At 47.0% G+C, this 16423-nt stretch overlaps 1 protein-coding gene across 3 annotated transcripts in view; it reads right to left on the reverse strand.

Annotated features, from left to right (window-relative positions):
• EIF4G3 (eukaryotic translation initiation factor 4 gamma 3) overlaps window positions 1-16423 on the reverse strand; it is a 66666-nt gene that overhangs the window by 2129 nt on the left and 48114 nt on the right. Inside the window, exons 13-34 of one of the 3 annotated variants that reach the window (XM_040423564.1) lie at window positions 12358-12446; window positions 11902-12109; window positions 10037-10224; window positions 9621-9740; window positions 9333-9509; window positions 9010-9207; window positions 8228-8374; window positions 7088-7324; window positions 6556-6660; window positions 6344-6476; window positions 6165-6259; window positions 5831-5924; window positions 5609-5723; window positions 5309-5523; window positions 5102-5208; window positions 4855-5027; window positions 4558-4683; window positions 3924-4005; window positions 1467-1565; window positions 1221-1367; window positions 972-1053; window positions 750-896 (exon numbers count right to left, since the gene is read on the reverse strand). In XM_040423564.1, coding sequence (XP_040279498.1) covers window positions 750-896; window positions 972-1053; window positions 1221-1367; window positions 1467-1565; window positions 3924-4005; window positions 4558-4683; window positions 4855-5027; window positions 5102-5208; window positions 5309-5523; window positions 5609-5723; window positions 5831-5924; window positions 6165-6259; window positions 6344-6476; window positions 6556-6660; window positions 7088-7324; window positions 8228-8374; window positions 9010-9207; window positions 9333-9509; window positions 9621-9740; window positions 10037-10224; window positions 11902-12109; window positions 12358-12446 — 3084 coding nt within the window. Of the gene's footprint in view, window positions 1-749; window positions 897-971; window positions 1054-1220; window positions 1368-1466; window positions 1566-3923; window positions 4006-4557; window positions 4684-4854; window positions 5028-5101; window positions 5209-5308; window positions 5524-5608; window positions 5724-5830; window positions 5925-6164; window positions 6260-6343; window positions 6477-6555; window positions 6661-7087; window positions 7328-8227; window positions 8375-9009; window positions 9208-9332; window positions 9510-9620; window positions 9741-10024; window positions 10225-11901; window positions 12110-12357; window positions 12447-16423 lie in introns of all 3 variants that reach the window. The other 2 variants (XM_040423557.1, XM_040423548.1) reach the window with 2 other exon arrangements.

Below are 16423 nucleotides of genomic sequence, written 5' to 3' on the forward strand. Positions count from 1 at the left end.
ATGACGGGGTTTGGCGAGAATAGTTGTTCCCAGTCATTGCAGCCGGAGCAAACCGCTCCATACAAATGCATCGCATAACGCCGTACATGTATGCGCAAAGGGGTTAAAGGGACTGTTACGGACTGGCCTATCCTAAGGAATAAGCCATCATTAGCTGTTCGGTGGTGGTCTGACAACCCATACCCAGCTGCATGGGTGTAACTCTGTAGTCAGAAGTCGGCGCCAGGACTACACGTCTGTCCACCAGGGCCAGACTGACCATCGACCCTACCGGAAAACTTCCCAGTGGACCAGTGCCCAGGGGGCCATCTTAACCCTCCTCATGACCGCTAGCCAGGTAAGTAATGATCTGACACTCCCATCCTGACTTCTTAATTCAACTGTATTGCCAACTTGAGGCCACTGGAGTAGGACAGAACATGGAAGCTGGCACTGGTCACCACAGAGGGGCAGTTTTTGGGGAGGTGTTTTGTGATGCACTGTGGTAATTGGCTCTGCCGTAACACAGCTGTCACCTGCAGGCTATGGCACAAGCTCAGCTCCTTAGCTGGTGCCATATTTAAAATACCGACATCCGTCGTACATGCACGGTGGATATCGCTTAGGGATCAAGAGAATGAAACGCAGTGTCTTTAGTAAATGTGCCCACATTGCTCTCAGTGCCCTGGAAATGCCAACATAAGATAACGTACAATGCGGCGTTGCAGGCTGCCAGGTTACAGTGGTCTCCATGATAGGTCCATACTCACTGGGAGGTTGATCAAGTTTTACTATCAATGCTTGCAGTGCATAAAGTGCTTGTAGTTCTCTCTCCACATTGGAGTCCATGTATTTTAGTAAGACTGGAACCTTCTGTTTGAGAAAAGTAGTGTCCACGCGGCAGGAAGAACAGTCCCCTATGGAGAGACAGAGGCCGGTCACTCCTGGTAATCAGCGTGTGCGCAGAGAGGCTGTGAATGGAGGGGGCTCACCTATTATTGCCGCTTTGCATACTGCGGTTATTAAAGCTCTCAGGAACGCAGGAGAACTCATCTGACCCTCGTCTAGGTTTGCCTGGATAACGAAAAGAGGCAGAAGATGTCACAATAGTGAGCAGGAGAAACACAGGACAGCCTGACCCCAGCTGCTCCTACCAGCACCTGTACCGTGCAAGCAATCGGGGAGACCTTGAAACATGACATATCTACAGGACAGTGCGGCTCCTAAAGGTCTGCACTCACTTCTACCCAGTCAAATATCTGCTCGTCACTAGCGTTCTCCTCGAGAATGAGCTGCTCCAGCCGCTTGTTCAGCTCCTCCGCTGTCATCTCTTTCTTGGAAAGACTTTCTGATGGGCTGCAGCAGTCAGACAACGTGAAGTCCAGGTTCTGTGGGGTAAGAAGGAGGAACACAGGGCTCATACATGAAATACCGGGATAGCACCTACCTAGATGGCCACAGACGCTGAGCATTGGAGGACCACCTACCTTTTCACTTACAAAACTTTGAACGTCTTCTCCTTCCGGCAACAAATCTTTCCACCTTAAACCAGTGTCTCTCCACAAAGCGGCCACTTTCTTATGGCTCTGGAACACACAAGTTTGCAGGTCACTTCCTGACGTAATGAAATTCGATTTTCAGCCTCTGAATATATAGAAGTGATCTTAAAGGGGTTATCCAACACTAAACCTTTTTTTAACAGACCTCCTCAGAGTGGCTGGGACTCCCTATGGGGTTCATACTTACCTGGTCCCTGCTGTATCGCTCCACAGCTGCCTCTGCAGGTCCCGGGTCTCTGGCAATTAAGATCCTGTTGACAAGCGTCATGTGACCGCTACAGACAGCCACGTGTGCAGCCCCACGTAACCCAGTCGCCTCATTGCTCGTGTTTATATCTATCCACCAAAAGGAATATACTAACCAAGAGGCTAAGACGTAGAAACACATGTTGGGGGCTGCCATGCCTCCCTGCCAATCCGAGGGGAAGTGGCTTTGCCAAAAAAAAAAAAACTTAGAAGACTCTTAAAGTCTGACTTTTTGTAGAATGATTATGGGTCAAAAATGAAATATATATAAAAATGTGGGTAAAAAAATAATTTCGAAGATGTTAATCCGCCACGAAAGTGATAATGGTAAATATCGCCAGATCTCAGACACAGAGGAGCAATGGTTCTAAGTTGACAGCAATATACAGACATCTTGGAACATGATCACACCCGAATATCTGACGTGATCCACCACCTGCAGAGGAAGGGTATAGACTGAGCCGTTGAGTACTGTGAGAGCCGAGGGAATAAAGCAGACTTATCCCAGTCTAGTTGTCGCCCAAAGAACGAACCAAACATTTGATTAAAAACTAAAACGAGAAACCAGAGAGTGACCATTGTCAGAGACGAGGGTATCATCATAAAGGGAGACAACTTTATTCGGTGAGAGATGAACTTCAATGGGTGTTGGGGTGACGAATTGCAACTGGCAGTCTAGAAAAAACAAAAGTGGGGAAAAGAGACATGCTTGCCACATTCCCCTTTCTAAAGGAAAGGGTGCAGATATATCAAGATTTGTTCTCATTCTGGTGAGAGGGCTGAACCAATTACTCGATTGAATTGAGTAATTCGACACAAAAAAATTATCTATGCAAATTTTTTGCATCGAGGATTTGTTTGTGTCATGTGACCATGGAGCGGGAGTAAAGCGCTTTCCATTACTTACCGCTCCGTGGTCACCCGCCGGCCCGTACTGCGCTGCACTGGATCCTGACACATTGTCAGGTCATAGTGCGCGCTTATGTGCACTATGACCCGACGCTGTGTGATGTCAGGACGACAGTGCAGTGCGCGGAGAAGAAGAGGAAGGAGCTGTGGAGCGGTGCCCCTACAGGAAAGGTAAGTATTTTATTTCACTGGCCCAGGGGACATGGAGGGGCAGATCTGAAGGCAGTGGGGGACATGGAGGGGCAGATCTGATGGCAGTGGGGGACATGGAGGGGCAGATCTGATGGCACTGGGGGACATGGCAATGGATGGCATGGAGGGGCTGATGGCACCGAGGCAGTATAGCTGAAGGCACTGGGGTGGGGGACAGCTGAAAGCACTGGGGGAACGGAGCTGATGGCACTGGGGTGGGGGGGGGAGCTGATGGAACTGGGGGATAGTGGAGCTGATGGCACTGGGGGACTGATGCACTTAGGCTTTTTATAAAGGAAAACAGTCTATTAATTCATTTTTTCTTATTAGAGTACTCGATTAATCGTAAAAAATAATCGATAGAATACTCGATTACTAAAATAATAGTTTACTGCAGCCCTAATAAGAGGCGAACCCCATTCTGAAATTGGGGACCAAAAAGAAGTCCCCATAAATACTGCCACTCAACAGAATCAAAGGCCTTAACAGCGTCCAGAGATACTACAAAAGCAGCCGAGGGGTCGCCCTGCATGGGTGCAATATTTGTGCCAACGTTGAATATTTATGCCTGTTAGTTCACCCGGCATAAAGCCGGATGAATCAGAGGACAGGAAAGCAGGATGCATCAGAGACAGAATGACTGTGCAAATGAGCAATTAAGTGCACTGAGGGTGGGCCCAAGCTACTTGGTGCACCCTTGCTCCTCCTGCTTCCTTTGCTGGACCCTCCCACTCCATATTGATTGAATGGGTCAGGTTCCTGCATAGTCCTCTCACCTGGCCATGTCAACTAAGTAGAGGGAGGAGGAAGCATTAGGAGCAAGGGTGCACAGGGTGGCTTGGGCCCGCCCTCAATGCACTTAGCTGCTCATTTGCCTTAAAAGTGCTTTATCTCCAGAATAAAAACAAGGAATTGCTAAGTGAAAGGTGTCATTACAGTCAGCGGAGCGAGCCCTAGAAGCCATGGAGCCTGGTTTATCAGTACATTTCCTGGTGACACATCCCTCTAAGGCCAATTCACAGATGACAGGGAACATACCATTTGTTTGCATAGAAGGTGCAATATTTCCGACAACAAAACACCGGTACGTCCCACAGGGAGCAGCGCCTTGTTAAACTCCCTGTTAAAACAGAAGAGAGACATATTAACGAACACGGGAATATTGTCAGTGATGCAGGATCCCACATCTCCCAGTATAGAGTATGCTGGGCTGTGGTACTGTGGGAAATTTCCTATAATAAAAAGAAACGGCAGCAGTGCATCATGGGTGTTCAGCAGAGATCAGATGAAACTGTTAGGCTGGGTTCACACGAGCGGATGCCGTGCGTGGCATCCGCTCCGTGAATGACAGCCAAGACCCGATGCAGACTGCAGAGGCACGGAGCATTAACATGACTGATAATGCTCCGTGCCTCTCTGTGACCTCTTTACTACGAAATCACAGTTGTCACTGTGATTTCGTAGTAAAGAGGTCACAGAGAGGCACGGAGCATTATCAATCATGTAATGCTCCGTGCCTCTGCAGTCTGCATCGGGTCTTGGCTGTCATTCACGGAGCGGATGTCACGCACGGCATCCGCTCGTGTGAACCCAGCCTTAGGTTATCATGTGTATATATGGGAAAAAAAAGAATGCAAAAGAAAGCACATACATTACACGGTGAACAACTTACGTGATTAATTCTTTTAGAGATATGCCCCCATCCTTTAACATAGGGGTCACCAGCTCCGCCAGGTACAGCCAGATATGCGGGATATCAATTGCCATATCATCGGCCAGCTCGAGCGTCTCAGACAATCTGTAGAAAGAGGGGTGAGAGTCGTCAGCACAGAGGGACTAACAGTCGAACAATACGCTGCTCAGGGGGCAGGCTTCCTATAAATGTGCCCTACTTTACAAGTAACATGAATATGAAGATCCCAGGTACAGTGACAGGGTGCAGCACCATGGACCCATCTCCATATCTTACCCCGTGAAGAAATCCTGCTTGCTGAGCTTCCCGGACTGCACCAGCTGATACAGCAGTTGTCCCATGTGATCCCGGGTGATCTGACTCCTTTCCAGCGTGGACTCTACACCCACTCGAACAAAGACCGAGAGGGAGCCATGTGCAGCGAGCTCCTCCACACACTGCATGGCCTCCTGGAGACGCAAAAGAGAACAGGGGTCAGATCTGAGCAGACACATCTGTATCTCACTACAGGATTCTCTCCGACCTTATAGTCGTTGATGTGCAGAAACTCATCTATAATGGCCTTTGATTTTCGTTCTAGCTCTTCCTCTGACACTGGGGACTTGTCAGACTCTGGTGCCTCACACTTGGCTAAAGAAAAACACAAATATGTGATTGGTCAGTGTGACTATAGCTCTGGGTAAGACCTCCCGAGAACATGGCAGGAGGCGCTCTACAGGGAATCTCTAACCTGGTTCTCTGAGTTTGCGTTCTAAGCTCGGCGCCTTCTCCTGCTCTGTGGAGATGGGCAACGTTTTAGGCGTGGGCAGCGTTCCTCGCCGTTGCTCCTCTTGATTGTCTATTAGTTCCTTTGTACTGCTGCCTCGCAGGAAGCTGCTGGGGCGCGTGGCCGAAGCGGAGGGGGGAACGGGCTTGTCATTCCTCTCGCGGCCAGTGTTACCATGGCTGGAGAATCATATCAAACATCATATGAGGGTTGTCATATGCTCAATACACTGTCTAGACGTCTGTTCACACCACGGCCTGATACCTTGTTAATATTCTGCGACTGTCGAGGTCTGAGACTGTGGAGGACACTGTTGGAGAGGCAGAAGGTTGCAGAGCAGAGAATCGATTCAGACTGGGGGCCCCTGGACGTAAGGACTCTGTCACGGAAACCAAAGACCGTTACAGTAAACCGGTCAACAGGAGAGCAGAGAACAGACTGCGATATATTCAAAATCCATCCAGAACCCCAGCAGCCGCCCCTCACCTGTCTCACTGGTCTTTGCCCCTCCACTGCTTCCTTTCCCCCAGCTGCCGAGTTGAGCTTTGGGCACTAGCTGGATCTTGTCATCAATGGTGGGCTGTGTAAAGGCAAGAGCAATCTAGTGAAATACATACACTCCCGAGAAAAGTTCTGGCAGAATCACATTGGCACCGCTTCTCTATGGGACAATCACGGATAACGGTGCCAACCTACACATATTACCTTTGTAGGGAGGAATAGATGGAATATTAAAATACTGCTGCCCTATTCACCACAGGCAAGACGACACACAGCTTTTCAGCCCCCTATAACAATGCAGGAGTAAGCTGCATCTTACCTTGGTGATCTTCAGGAACTTGGTAGGGTCCAGGACTCTGTTATTCTTTGTACTTTGAACCATGTTCCATCCACCCTCCTCCACTCTCTGCACTCCTACCGGGACAAAATACACCAATTAAAGGGCCAGTCATCTGATCAGAAGCCGCAGATGCACCTGGTATGGGATGGGGGTCGTACCTGGCCTCCTCTTGTCTTTGGTCATCAGTTGCTGCACTTTCCTCTGCTCCTCCTGCTCTTCTATTTTGGCCTCTTTGTGGATCTGTTCTATAGTTTTTGGGCCCTGGTCCGCTCTCCGTGATACCCAGTTGCACTGCGTTAAAGTAAGAATAAAAGAGATGGGACATCTTATCCAACAAGAGGAACATGGTAAAGAGGATGGCAGCACATACCAATCTCAGGTCTATGACATCCTGCAGCATGAAGCGGATCCGCGACGATGTTTTCCGCTCCTTCACAATCTTCTCCATCTGGTTGAAGTACTGATCCATGCGTGGCTGCAACAATCAGATCATACAACGGTCTGATCAGAGGGGCTGCTAACCTGAAGCTCCTCTCATCTCTACATGGACCTGCACCTCAGACTGAACCTGGTTATATCCCATCACTATCTACAGACCTGGCACCAGGGACGCATCATGCACTAGCTGAAGAGATAAAACTTTCTATTGCAGTAAAGTAAATCTTTTGCAGTCTAATTCACATGTTCGGCAATAAATCACACATATTTCAAAGATTTTGTTTGCATTATTCCCCATGGGCTGGCTTCCTGTAGTTGTGCTACTGCACTCCATATCAAGGACACCATAGACGCTACAGAAGATACCTAAACCAAGGAACCAACTACAGGATTTAAACCTAACTAAGCATTTGACCACCAACATTGCAGTAAGTCAGGATAAGCTTTAAAGTCTCAGCGATTACCTTCGCCTTCTCAAAGTCCAGATCCTTGCCGATGGTGGTGAGTAGCCGGCACAGACACTCCAACGACTCCTCATCATGGTTCTTTAGAAGTTTCACTACACAGTCATGCATGATCGCCTCCGTCAACATCTTCAACTTGAAAAGTTCTCCAATAAACTTAATGTTCCCTATGGACCTCCGTCGAGCTTTGTCTCTGGCTTCTTCTAGTTCTTCCTGAAGACGAGTCTTCTCTTCCGGCTGCTGACACAAAGAGCAGTCACCCATCAAGTGGGGGGTGCAGCAGTGGTCACCTCAACTAACCCCAATAAATACAAAAAGAGCCCATCAAGTGGGGGGTGCAGCAGTGGTCACCTCAACTAACCCCAATAAATACAAAAAGAGCCCATCAAGTGGGGGGTGCAGCAGTGGGCACCTCAACTAACCCCAATAAATACAAAAAGAGCCCATCAAGTGGGGGGTGCAGCAGTGGGCACCTCAACTAACCCCAATAAATACAAAAAGAGCCCATCAAGTGGGGGGTGCAGCAGTGGGCACCTCAACTAACCCCAATAAATACAAAAAGAGCCCATCAAGTGGGGGGTACAGCAGTGGGCACCTCAACTAACCCCAATAAATACAAAAAGAGCCCATCAAGTGGGGGGTGCAGCAGTGGGCACCTCAACTAACCCCAATAAATACAAAAAGAGCCCATCAAGTGGGGGGTGCAGCAGTATTCACCTCAAGTAACCCCAATGAATAAAAAAAAACAACAACTTGCAACTACTCATTACTTGAAAAGATCCCCTGTGAGGGTATCCTCGAGGCGCTGCAACTAAATTCCTGAAACAATGGGGAAAAGTGGTCATAGGGGGTTTACTCAACAGAAGAGAGGTAGACAAGCTGCTGCCAGACCTTCTGTCCCCTCCACACACTTCTGGCAGCCAATTATCTCCAGTAACAAAAAAATAATAAAGAATCGGGTAGGAGAAAATCCAACATGGCCGGTCCTCATTTTCCTGGACCAGAGGAATGGCCACTGTAATCAGATTGCTCAGAAATGGAAACATCTTGTATTAGAGTGTAATTATTTATACCCCTGTCCCAACCGAGGGTTTGGTGAACAAACAGCAGAAAACCTTCTTGCACAGATTCTCATCTTACTGTTGTAGCCAAATCCAGGTCTTTCTGCTTCTTCTCAAAGACGTCATCATCGACTTTGTCCTTCTCAAACTCCTTCTGACATCGGTTGAGAAGTAATTTGCGGAAGTTCACAGTGCTCCCGGGCTTGTCAGCCATCGGTACTTTTAACTATACGGAAACAAAGATGACTGTGGTAATGCCGCCGAACGATTCCTGCTGTCAGGGTGTAACACATCTCAATTCAGGCGCCACAATTCTGCCGGCGGCCGCATAGTTAGGATCTGCTACAAATGTCAGAAAGTTGTGGGTCCAACAGGATGGGACCTGCACCAGAACAGGGACCCTGAAGTGAAGGGGAGCACATTCCACAGTGTCCTCACATGCACAGTGCCCTCTCCATTCTCTGATATGGGACTCGGCTGTCGTCAGAACACAGCAATGAATGGAGAGCAAGCCGTGCAAGCGTGTATACCTTTCCATACCTGTTATGGGCGTGCCGGAGATAGCTGTGAATGGAGGGTGGCTGTGCCAGTGTACCTGCTCTCCATTCACTTTGGGGGCCCCATTCTGGAGATGGGAGTGGAATATCAGACAGGCTGATATTTGTGGCATATCCTAGAGATACACCACATATCTTGAGATGGAAACACCCCTTTCATTGTAATGAGCGACACTGGACGTCGCTGTAAACATTTTATTTCAGCGAATTGAATTTGCATGGTCGGCACAAAGAGCTGCCCACCTGAATTACTGCCTGTAATGATGAATGCGAATAGCCTGCATGCTGGAGTCAATATACTCACAGTGGCAAGGCATCTGCACATGTTGGCATACGCCACGGAGAAGCCGGGCTCATCGATCGCCTTCTCAAACACCAGGTCAATCACCCCTTTTAGACGCTCCTCTGTGTCCACAGTCAAATCCATCACCTGCTTTATCAACTGGTTGAACATCTGAGGCGTCAGTTTGTTCAAGATGCTCCGAACCTTACGGAAAAGAGCCTGCAATGAGATGGTCCATGATACAGGCTGAGACCGATAACCACCCCCCTTTCTCCCCACCAGCCATCACTGCTGTTCTCCATTTCTACAGATCGTTCACCATCATCCATGCTGTGTGCACTCGCCTGTGTCCGGATGCTCTCTGGGTCCTCCGCCTGGGACTCCCTCTTAACACCGGGCTTCCATGCGTTCTCCGATTTCTTCAAGTAAACTTCATCTGTCACTGAAATGTTCATGATTATTTTTCTGGGCTCCCGCCTCTGCCCTGGCTGTGAACGTCTGGGGCCCCCCACATTCAGCAACTGGGGGACACAACAGCAAAAACTTTACAAGTTTACGTGACAAAGTGCAGATCCCACGCTTCCGCTCAGGGGAACACGATCACTAATAAATCACAATGCACAAGTACTTACAGGTATGCCGCGACCTCCGGGTGCTAACCGGCCAAAGTCTGCATAGGCAGGAGTGAAGTCTGGTCCCTTCTGCAGCATTCGGGGGTCAAGGGTCCTCATTGCGAGCTTTGGCTGATTGATCTGTTAACGAACAGTAAAATGTAAAAAAAATAAAAATAAAAAACAGTAACAGCTACCCATCGTCCCTGGCTGTATAATATCTGCACTACACAAACCAACATCTCCATAGTAAGAAACCAGGCCCATACTCACCGGCCTGCACACACAGAGGCATAGGTCGGGCAGAGCGAGCAGAACACTTCTACCGATACCTCATCCACAAACATTCACAATTGACCCCATAACTCAGCTGATCCGTGCTACCTCCTAACATGCAGGACATGAGACTGCACCTAGACACCTCCCTCTCTCCTCACTTTGTCCAGGACCACATCGCTGATGGGCGGCAAGCCTTCGGGCTTCTGCACACATGCCGGCATAAACTGGAACCCCAGCAGGAAATCCCGGTCGTACTGTCGCTTTCCTTCATTCTGCACGTTGGAGGCAGGTGGTGCAGGGACATCCAGAGAGGATTCTTGGGAGGGCTGCTCTGCTGTTTCTGATCCTATGAGGTACAGGGTGGAGCACAACACACAATTACTACTCCATCTGAAAACATTGCAGTTACTCTAAGATCAAAGCTTTCACCGATTGTCAGTTTACAATTCTTACTGGATCAGTGGAGTCTCTCTGTAAATACATGACACTACTTATCCTGAGTTACATCCTCTATTATACCCCAGAGCTACACTCGCTATTCTGCTGGTGAAGTCACTGTGTACATACATTACTTATCCTGTACTGATCCTGAGTTACATCCTGTATTATACCCCAGAGCTGCACTCGCTATTCTGCTGGTGCAGTCACTGTGTACATACATTACTTATCCTGTACTGATCCTGAGTTACATCCTCTATTATACCCCAGAGCTACACTCGCTATTCTGCTGGTGCAGTCACTGTGTACATACATTACATTACTTATCCTGTACTGATCCTGAGTTACATCCTGTATTATACTCCAGAGCTGCACTCACTATTCTGCTGGTGCAGTCACTGTGTACATACATACATTACTTATCCTGTACTGATCCTGAGTTACATTCTGTATTATACTACAGAGCTGCACTCACTATTCTGCTGGTGGAGTCACTGTGTACATTACTTATCTTGAGTTACATCCTGTATTATAATCCAGAGCAGCACTCACTATTCTGCTGGTGGAGTCACTGTGCACATACATTACCTATCCTGTACTGATCCTGTGTTATATCCCGTATTATACTCCACAGCTGCACTCAGTATTCCGACGGAAGGCACAAATGGAATATGAACAGAGCCTTAGTCTGCTCTTAGCAAGTGATTTACAATTTGGTGTCGGTGTCATACCCACTGGAGGGCATGTTTCTATATGGCAGCCCTAATTTACTGCAGGGCATGGTTGTTTAGGGAAAATCTTTTATCACAATTTTTCCCTTCTTTGGTCCACTGACCCTATATGTAGACTATTTTTGAGTTGATTTATCCCCTTTGTGATTTTTTCAATGCAATTCATTAATTCTGGTCAGTTTGTTACCTTGTACCAAGTATACCCTATTTTGTCAGTTTCCCCTTATGAGTTATCGAACTAATTGTTGCACGTCGGGAACCAACTTGTAGGGTCTTTTAGGGATATTGGCTGGGTATAGGGTCAGGTATCCGTATGGTGTCGCCCCTTTCGGGGCGAGTGCTCTGTATACATAGGTAGGGCATTCCTAGCTCCCTTCACATAAGTAGGGTGTTTTAGGGCAAGTTGTTTCTGATGTACTAACTACACATGAGGTTATGAGCCACCAGTCTGCATGCCTACATCGTATCCAGTAAAGTGCATCGAGGCACCAGGAGAACGTTTACTCTGGGACCGGTGCTGGACTACATCCTATGCAGCACACCGAGGCGCCTTGTTTGGCGAGATCATTCCAATGATTCCATTTTTCTCCATTGTGTTCTATGGGCCCTGTGGCTCCTATTTAGGGGACCACATTGTTTGATAACTACTTTATCTGTATGTCTTTTGTAGTGTAGCGTAATTATTTTAGTATATTAATGAGTAAAAGTTAAGTTTTATCTCCTTTTTGTCCCCTAGGGGTTTTTTGGTAGCATATATTGATTTTGGGAGTTTCTAAGAGAAGTGATTAATTCCTCTTTATGGTAATATATTCCCCATCGTAAAGCACAGTAAGAGCAGTATAGCGGCACACTACCTGATTTATACGGGTATCCTTCCTCAGGACCTGCCGGCTCCGCTCCTTCACCTTCGGACATGTTATCTGCTCCATTGCGCAGCGGTTCGGCTTCGCCGTTCTCCTCGGGCAGCTTAAGGTAGGGGTGTTCTGTCTCATCGCTGACTATGCCATTTTCCTCTTCGTCCACAACCTTCTTCTCTTCTGCCGTCTCCCCCTGCTCCTGCAGCTTAGACATGGACACCATGATACAGGACAGTGACTCACTGGTACAGCACCGCTCGGGGATAATTATGCCTGACACGCTATGGAACAGCTGCGGTGACACAGCACATGCCGACGTCATGTCTCCGCTCCGTGCCTGGCATATCAAGTGATCAGTATGATGTGTCTGGAGCTAGAATAAGAAATTCTGAGTCCCTTGAACATGTGATGAGGATGATGAGCTTCATCCGACCCCCCCAGAGCAGAGCTTACCTCAACATTGTGTGGCACCACCTCGTCAGCATCCGGACTCTCGTCTTTTGGCTTCTGCCACATCTTTGGTGAAGCTGCGACTGTCTGAGCTGTAAGAAGATTTTTAGCACAACGTAAGGAACGTTTACCGGAGGCGACATGTGACGGGGCACTAATTTAATCTATGATAGCTGTGGTTGTACATCACTTTTATTTATACCACGAGGCGGCCGCTGGAGCCGACATACGGGGCACGAGGACCTGAGCTCTGGATGCAGAAGAGGAAACTGTGACGCAACTGTACAAAGCCCTAAGCGTCCCTCCACCCTGGGTGCTGCCAGCCTCATGGCAGAAACAAGGAGGAACAATATTAGGGTTTGTTCACACATGGCGGATATGATGTGGATTTTCTGTACTGCACAACCAGCAAAGTGGGTGAGATTTTAGCAAAATCTCACCTACATGGGGTGGGAAAAAAACATGCGTAAACTGACCTGTGGTGTGGATCTTAAATGCTCCTTAACCCCTTAAGGACTTAGGACGTATCGGTACGGCATGGGTCCCGAGTCCTTAAGGACCCATGACGTACCGGTACGTCATGTGTTGTTCTGATCACTGCCGCCCAGCCGGCTGTGATCGGAACAAGGTGCCTGCTCAAATCATTGAGCAGGCACCTCGGCTAAATGCACGGGGGAGTCCCGTGACCCCCCCATGTCCGCGATCGCAACAAACCGCAGGTCAATTCAGACCTGCGGTTTGTTGCGATTTCTGCAGTTTCTGATCCCCGCGGTCCCTGACCGCGGCGATCAGAAACTTTAGTGTGGCAAAAATATATATTTATCACCCCCCTGCACCTCTGAATGATTTTAGCCCGGTGGGAGGTGCAGGGGGGGGGGGGGGGGTTGCGGGCGGTGTGGGGTGCGGAGGCGGGCGGTGCGGCAGGCGGGATCGCGATCCCCCGCCCGCCTCCCATTGAATAATTGTTGGTGTACAGTGGGTATACCAGGGTGCCAGCACATTGCTGGCACCCTGGTATAAACGGCTGACATCGGTGATGCGATGTCAGCCGTTTAACCCTTTCCAAACAGCGGTCCGTACGGACCGCTGTATGGAAAAAGTTAACAGCTCAGGGAGCTCCCTCCCTCTCCGATCGGGGGGCTGCTGTGCCCCCCGAGGGAGAGAGCCCCCAGACAGCCCCCCGCAGCCCCGTGCTCACCCTTCCCCGTCTGCGAAGTTCTGAGCAGACGGGGAAGGTTCCCATGGCAACAGGACGCCTGCTCAGGCGTCCTGCTGTCCATGGTGCTGAACAAATCTATGCTAAAAGCATAGATCTGTTCAGTGTAAGTAAAATACAGTGCAGTACCCTATTATAGAGTACTGTACTGTATTATACAGACATCAGACCCACTGGATCTTCAAGAACCAAGTGGGTCTGGGTAAAAAAAAAGTGAAAAAAAGTGAAAAAAAGTAAAAAAATCAAAAAACACATTTATCACTGATTAAAAATGAAAAAAATAAAATTCCCTACACATGTTTGGTATCGCCGCGTCCGTAACGACCTGATCTATAAAATGGTCATGTTACTTTACTCGAACGATGAACGCCATAAAAATAAAAAATAAAAAACTATGATGAAAATTTTGCCCACCTTACTTCCCAAAAAAAGGTAATAAAAGTGATCAAAAAAGTCGCATGTACGTCAAAATTGTAACAAACAAACCGTCATCTCATCCCGCAAAAAATGAGATGCTACTTAAGATAATCGCCCAAAAACTGAAAAAACTATGGCTCTTAGACTATGGAAACACTAAAACATCATTTTTTTTGTTTCAAAAATGAAATCATTGTGTAGAACTTACATAAATTAAAAAAAGTATACATATTAGGTATCGCCGCGTCCGTATCGACCGACTCTATAAAAATATCACATGACCTAACCCCTCAGGTGACCACCGTAAAAAAATAAAAATAAAAACGGTGTAAAAAAAGCCATTTTTTGTCATCTTACGTCACAAAAAGTGTAATAGAAAGCGATCAAAAAGTCATATGCACCCCAAAATAGTTCAAATCAAACCATCATCTCATCCCACAAAAAATGAGACCCTACTTAAGATAATCGCCCAAAAACTGAAAAAACTATGGCTCTTAGACTATGGAGACACTAAAACTTTTTTTTGTTTTAAAAATGAAATCATTGGGTAAAACTTACATAAATTAAAAGAATTGTATACATATTAGGTATCGCCGCGTCCGTGACAACCTGCTCTATGAAATTACCACATGATCTAACCTGTCAGATGAATGTTGTAAATAACAAAAAAAACTGTGCCAAAAAAGCTATTTCTTGTTACCTTGCCGCACAAAGAGTGTAATATAGAGCAACCAAAAATCATATGTACCCTAAACTAGTACCAACAAAACTGCCACCCTATCCCGTAGTTTCTAAAATGGGGTCACTTTTTTGGAGTTTCTACTCAAGGAGTGCATCAGGGGGGCTTCAAATGGGACATGGTGTCAAAAAACCAGTCCAGCTAAACCTGCCTTCCAAAAACCGTATGGCATTCCTCTCCTTCTGCGCCCTGCCGTGTGTCCGTACAGCAGTTTATGACCACATATGGGGTGTTTCTGTAAACTACAGAATCAGGGCCATAAATAATGAGTTTTGTTTGGCTGTTAACCCTTGCTTTGTAACTGGAAAAAAAATATTAAAATGGAAAATCTGCCAAAAAAGTGAAATTTTGAAATTGTATCTCTATTTTCCATTAAATCTTGTGCAACACCTAAAGGGTTAACAAAGTTTGTAAAATCAGGCTTGAATACCTTGAGGGGTGTAGTTTCTTAGATGGGGTCACTTTTATGGAGTTTCTACTCTAGGGGTGCATCGAGGGGCTTCAAATGGGACATGGTGTCAAAAAACCAGTCCAGCAAAATCTATCTTCAAAAAACCAAACGGCGCACCTTTCACTCTACGCCCTACTGTGTGCCCGTACAGTAGTTTACGGTCTCATATGGGGTGTTTCTGTAAACGGCAGAGTCAGGGCAATAAAGATACAGTCTTGTTTGGCTGTTAACCCTTGCTTTGTTAGTGGAAAAAATGGGTTAAAATGGAAAATTAGGCAAAAAAATGAAATTCTCAAATTTCATCCCCATTTGCCAATAACTCTTGTGCAACACCTAAAGGGTTAACGAAGTTTGTAAAATCAGTTTTGAATACCTTGAGGGGTGTAGTTTATAGAATAGGGTCATTTTTGGGCGGTTTCTATTATGTAAGCCTCGCAAAGTGACTTCAGACTTGTAGTGGTCCCTAAAAATGGGGTTTTTGTAAATTTCTGAAAAATTTCAAGATTTGCTTCTAAACTTCTAAGCCTTGTAACATCCCCAAAAAATAAAATATAATTCCCAAAATGCTACAAACATGAAGTAGACATATGGGGAATGTAAAGTCATCACAATTTTTGGGGGTATTACTATGTATTACAGAAGTAGAGAAACTGAAACTTTGAAATTTGATAATTTTTCAAAATTTTTGGTAAATATTAGGGGTGCACCGAAATGAAAATTCTGGTCCGAAACCGAAAATTCAGGATGCCCTTGACCGAAACCGAAACTGCCTTTTTGCCCAAATACTTTTAAAATACTTTTTTTTTAATGATTTTATTAATAATTCTTTTTCATGAATGAAATTCATCTGTGGGTGGCGCTGTTATGGAGAGGGGGATCTGTGGGTGGCGCTGTTATGGAGAGGGGGATCTGTGGGTGGCGCTGTTATGGAGAGGGGGATCTGTGGGTGGCGTTGTTATGGAGAGGGGGATCTGTGGGTGGCGCTGTTATGGAGAGGGGGATCTGTGGGTGGCGCTGTTATGGAGAGGGGGATCTGTGGGTGGCGCTGTTATGGAGAGGGGGATCTGTGGGTGGCGCTGTTATGGAGAGGGGGATCTGTGCACTGTTATGGAAAGGGGATATGTGCACTGTTATGGGCATAACAGTGCACAGATCCCTTTCCCCATAACAGTGCACAGATCCCTTTCCCCATAACAGTGCACAGATCCCTTTCCCCATAACAGTGCACAGATCCCCCCTCCCCATA

Source organism: Bufo bufo, chromosome 1, assembly GCF_905171765.1.
Source record: "Bufo bufo chromosome 1, aBufBuf1.1, whole genome shotgun sequence".
NCBI classification, from domain to species: Eukaryota; Metazoa; Chordata; class Amphibia; order Anura; family Bufonidae; genus Bufo; species Bufo bufo.